The sequence below is a fragment of the Pyxicephalus adspersus genome, chromosome 10 (assembly GCF_032062135.1).
Source record: "Pyxicephalus adspersus chromosome 10, UCB_Pads_2.0, whole genome shotgun sequence".
Taxonomy (NCBI): Eukaryota; Metazoa; Chordata; class Amphibia; order Anura; family Pyxicephalidae; genus Pyxicephalus; species Pyxicephalus adspersus.
This window is the reverse complement of record NC_092867.1, coordinates 58,743,050-58,744,354: the sequence shown is the minus strand read 5'-3', so window position 1 is coordinate 58,744,354 and position 1,305 is coordinate 58,743,050. Positions and strand designations below refer to the sequence as shown.

At 43.6% G+C, this 1,305-nt stretch overlaps 3 protein-coding genes across 4 annotated transcripts in view; 2 read left to right on the top strand and 1 right to left on the bottom strand.

Moving 5' to 3' along the window:
- Positions 1-1,305, bottom strand: part of LOC140338964 (uncharacterized) — a gene marked incomplete in the record, with an annotated part of 329,302 nt that overhangs the window by 27,868 nt on the left and 300,129 nt on the right.
- LOC140339029 (uncharacterized) overlaps positions 1-1,305 on the top strand; it is a 150,369-nt gene that overhangs the window by 125,731 nt on the left and 23,333 nt on the right. The gene's annotated exons all lie outside the window — the stretch shown is intronic.
- The window catches only part of LOC140339827 (uncharacterized), a gene marked incomplete at its 5' end in the record, with an annotated part of 4,505 nt that continues 3,202 nt past the window's right edge, over positions 3-1,305 (top strand). The window contains one exon of the mRNA XM_072424728.1: positions 3-649. Coding sequence (XP_072280829.1) covers positions 3-649 — 647 coding nt within the window. The remainder of the gene's footprint in view (positions 650-1,305) is intronic.

Below are 1,305 nucleotides of genomic sequence, written 5' to 3'. Positions count from 1 at the left end.
GTCCTGAGTGCGGGAAATATTACCCCCGGAGATCCGAACTTATCAAACATCAGAGATCTCACACCGGGGAGAAGCCATATTCTTGCTCTGAGTGTGGGAAAACCTTTTCAGATAAGGCCAATCTTTCCAGACATCAGATATTACACACAGGGGAGAAGCAGTATTCCTGCCCTGAGTGTGGGAAATGCTTTGCACTGAAAGCAGGCCTTGTTAAGCATCAGAGATCTCATAGCGGGGAGAAGCCATATTCCTGTGCTGAGTGTGGGAAATGTTATACACATAAATCACATCTTATTCTTCATCAGAGATTGCACACGGGGGAGAAGTTACATTCCTGCTCTGAGTGTGGTAAATGTTATACTCAGAAATCAGAACTTGTTAAACATCAGAGATCTCACACAGGAGAGAAACCATATTCCTGTACTGAGTGCGGGAAATGTTATACAGAGAAATCACAACTTGTAGTGCATCAAAGATCCCACACGGGGGAGAAACCATATTCCTGTGCTGAGTGCGGGAAATGTTTTATACAGAAGTCCAGTCTGTACAGGCATCGAAAGTCTCATGTGGGCGAGAAGCCGTATTTCTGTTCTGATTGTGGAAAACATTTTTCACATAAGTCCTGTCTTACTAGACACCAGAAAACCCAGTTACCCCCAGAGGTGTCAGAAGTGCGGAAATTGTGTTAAGCACGCCGGGATATAAACGTTTCTCTGATCTCTATCGTGTAAGAGACGCCTCATAAAGAACCCTGCACATCAAAGAAGTCTGGATAGTGCCACCTGCTGGCTGAAGATGGAATATATGAGATTTATAGATTTAGTTTTTCAGTGTCAAATAATAACATTAAAATATATTTTGATTCATACAAGTCTCTTTTAGATTGGTGTGCTTAAAGCTCTCTATTTGGATTCCTATATTTGCTAGTCAGCAGGTCCTGAAATTCTTTATACCGGGGTGAAAGAAGCTCTTCCATCTTTTGCCTCCTTCTTCCTTCCTTTAGGTACGTCACCAGATCTCACGCAACGCAGGTACGGGATTGGGTGAGGTGGCCGCAATGTCACTGCGCTAGCATGAGACCGGCATCCGCAGAAGGAGCAGCCAGAGTCTCCCGGGATATCCAAGCTCTGTGCTCCCATCCAATCTTTACCTATCAGGACACAATATAGAAGGGTTGTCCACCCTTTATGACTTTTGGTACACTTTAAGTCCAAATCCCGGAAGGTCCAATTCCTGGTGTCATTTGAGTGAAATATGTTCTATAGATCATTTTGATGAGAGAACATTTCCATCATTAGTGTCACT